Raw genomic sequence first — 3786 nt, forward strand, 5'->3', positions numbered from 1 at the left:
CGCGACCCCTATTGCGCATGGCAGGAATCCGGCCGGCAGATTCAGGATGAGAGTGGACGCGCGCACTCGAGTCCCGGACCGCGGTAATCCGCGATCGCGGGTCGCGCGTATTATCGCGCTTCCCGCGATCGCGAATTTCAATGATGAATCAGGGGCACAGAGTCAAATTATTTTGCAAAGAACCCCATAATACAACGGGTGATTACTGAGGGACCTTTTCTTTATCATAGAATATGTGGACAGAATTTCCCTGCTTTAGTGATAGATGTGAGTAATAGAAGATTAGTTCATATTGAAGATTTTCTTCAGGCTATCCAGTGCTTGAGTTTTGGTAACTTTGTTCCAATCTTTTGGAAGTTTGGCTGGTTTTGCTTTGTATTCCTCTGCAAATTTTTTATTGAATTGTACAAATATGTATTTCCAGTAGTCTGAGGACTCAATGCTGGGGTCAGGCTGAATGGCCCAGTCTGGATAATATGTACGATACTCCTTGTATGGATGGTTAATATATCTTGTGTGAAAATTTTTAAAATGGGCATTGGATACAACACTGGTAGAACATATATCAATTACTAAAGTCTCATCATTTTCCCATCTACTTCTTCCCAGTCCTTGGGATCTGTGGATAGATGCAAAGTGCTCCTTATGGTCACCACCCCCGGCCTCGCAGGGAACTTTACAGAATGGACACTGCTTCCCACAGCCAACCACCTTCCTGAATAATTCATCCTGAGGCTTCAGTGTCACTTTGGAAATGATTGATTTAACATCCAAAGATCCCAGTTCTGATAGAAATTCTTGTTCTGTCTCTTTGAGGAAATGTTGAATGTTAGATGAAAACCGATCAACTACAGCCATGTTCTGGAAAGTGATCATTTTCCTCTCAGTCTGTGATATTACCAGGTCATCTTCTAACAGTTCACAAATATGTTCCAATAATGATGATACATCAGAACATTGTGAACATGATTCATCTTGAAGTACAGAGTGAATTTTTGTCTTTATGGATGACACAATATTTCTGTATATATTCTCTAAAGTTACTGAGTCTTTATACTTTTCACAGATATAACCCAATATCCAGGTTTCACAAAATCTCTTATATGATCCAATATAATATACATATTTCTGGAATGACATTTCCTCCAATAACTCTTCCAGCAGGTTACACTGAAAGAAGCTTCTGCTACTGAATGTTATACTGTCAGAGCCGTTTAAGATGTCATCCACAATCCTTCCTCCCAGATGATTGAAGACATAGTCAGTAATCGCTGGTTTCAGACATCGCTCACAGAATTGTCTGGCTCTGTTCTGTCTTTCATCTTTCTCTTGAAATATGCTGATGAATATTGATAAATATTGAGGTTTTAGTCTCTCCAGACAAGCTTTGGGGTCATTATTTCTGATAAATGTATCATGCATCTCCTGAAACATATGAGCTGCCTTCCCAAGAATGATCAGTTTGATATCCAGCTCGAAATGTCCTGAGAATTTGAGTTCAGATATATTTCCAAGTTCTGTATTGATCATGTGTAGCAATTCCTGACAGTGGGTGTCATCGTAATCCTCTGCACTATTAACCCTTTGTTTAATGTACTCCTCACACTTGTCTATTAGTGAGAGAGCAAATGTCTCCATATTTTTACATGTTTGTTTATCCCAGCCTAGGCTATGCTTCACAGAATCCCACAGAGAGCTCTCAATATACGTTTTTTTCATGTTAAACATCTGCTGGCCATGGCTTGCTAGACTTTTTACATTTTTTAATTCTTCATGTACAGCAGGCCCTCTGCTACTCAGGTCATTCCTCAAATGATGTAAAATTGATTGTTCCACTTTGCGTCTTTCTAAGTTTTTTATCTGTAATTCTGTCAGAGTTTTCTTCCACATAGACTTAAATTCTTTTTTTATTTTTTTAACACTTAGTTTAGATCTCCTTTCCCTACATATTTTCAGGACATCACTAATTTTTTCTTCTATCAGTGTTTGATATTGATTCTGGATGTTCTGAATCTTAAACTTCCCTTTCTGGATAGAAATAGCCTTGGTACATTTATTTAGAGCATTTCTTTCTAGTTCTTTTCTTAAGAAATGTATACTCATTCTGAAATCCTCGCCGTAACGTTCTACAAGATGAACATTTTCAGAGTTGCTGTCATAATAATTTTCTAACAAGGCCAACATTTTGTTTTCTTCCTCAGACACCAATTGCTGGAGTTCTCTCCTGTACTCTTCACAAGTTTCTGTATCCAGACTCTCAGCTGACTGGTTTTTTATATTGTTTTCTGTGCGGATGACAAAGTTGTGAACTTTCTTGGCAAATTCCCATTCCCATTGAGAAAATTGTATGGATAATTTATTATAAGCTTCAGCTACCAGACTGTTCCGGAAACTGAAAATGAATTTTTCATGCTTCACCGCTCTCCACAAACTTTCTATCCATGTGATAAATTCACCAATGTTGCTAGATTTGTTCTGGGACTTCATGAACTCAAACAAATGTTGCTTTAACTTTTTTACATTCTCAGAGTAGCCAGAGTTCACTGGAGCCATTGGTGGGACCCCCTGCCATAGACCAGGAATATACCAGCTGTGTTTGTCCAAATCATAGTCCAACACATCATTGAAGGAGGTTATTCCACTTTTCTTTTCCATTTTGGCAGCCACTTTGGTCATTTCATCAAACTGATCCAGAAGCTTTTTTCTGTCCCTCATATTCTTCTCAAAAGCTGACACATCACTCACATTTTGGTGTACAAGCTGGCAGTTTGGTTTCTTTCCTACTTCATTCATCCGAAGAAAAGCATGGACAACAATCTGTAAAATATCCTTCATTTCTGTTGTGTTTTCCATGGCCATATTAACAATGGTAATATCACTCAGCCCTACTACAAGCGTGGCCAGTTCATTGTCATGTTCATAACTGTCCTCCAACGATGCCAACTCTGGAGCTTTCAACCCTTCGGTATCAATCACCAGGATGAAGTGACAGCCCAACTCTTTCTGGAAGTTCTCTTGCACATTAATAAGAGTCATGAAGGCTCCTCGTGTGCATCGTCCACTGGCAACCGGGAACTGAAGACCAAACATAGTGTTTAGAAGAGTGGATTTCCCTGTACTCTGCACTCCAAGCACAGTTATTACTTTCATTCTACATCTTCCTCCTGTTTTGCTGTCCAGCTCAGTTAGGACATCAGTAATCCACTTCAGGGGGATGTTGGAGGCATCACCATCAATAAGCTCCAATGGAAACCCATCCAAGAGAAGGTCAGCCGCAATCCCTGGAAGTCCTGTAAACTGGGCTCTTTCTGCTGGTAAAATTCCTTCTTTAACCATAGAACATTCAGCCTCATAGAACTGCCCCAACTCACGTAGGAAATGTTCAATTCCTAAAGAACTGTCTGAGATTTTTTGGTCAACCTGCTTGAGTTCTTCTGGATTATCTGACTTAGTTTTACATTTTTCTCTGTATTCCACTTGTAAAGCAGACAGATTCCTCCTAGCAATCAAATCAAGTTCGAATTTCATCCACATCAGAAAATATTTTTTCTCTATCTGAGACAAATGGGTGATCGCAATAATAAACAATTCCATTGGATCAGTCAAAGCATGCTGATGTTGCTCCCTGTGCAGTGCAATACGTTGCTGTTTCAGCTGAGACTGATATTCTTCTGTACCCAGTTCTCCTTGTTTTGTCATTCTGCAAAGTTCCTTTTCTACTTTGGACAATTGTTTCCACAGATCTCCCTGTAGTTTCAGCATTTCTTTCTTAAACACTTCCACATC

General features: G+C 39.4%; 1 protein-coding gene across 1 annotated transcript in view; it reads right to left on the reverse strand.

Annotated features, from left to right (window-relative positions):
* Positions 1–6: 6 nt before the first annotated feature.
* Positions 7–3786, reverse strand: part of LOC140334697 (interferon-induced very large GTPase 1-like) — a 17979-nt gene continuing 14199 nt past the window's right edge. Inside the window, exon 3 of the mRNA XM_072416938.1 lies at positions 7–3786. Coding sequence (XP_072273039.1) covers positions 283–3786 — 3504 coding nt within the window. The 3' untranslated portion in view covers positions 7–282.

The sequence above is a fragment of the Pyxicephalus adspersus genome, chromosome 7 (assembly GCF_032062135.1).
Source record: "Pyxicephalus adspersus chromosome 7, UCB_Pads_2.0, whole genome shotgun sequence".
NCBI classification, from domain to species: domain Eukaryota; kingdom Metazoa; phylum Chordata; class Amphibia; order Anura; family Pyxicephalidae; genus Pyxicephalus; species Pyxicephalus adspersus.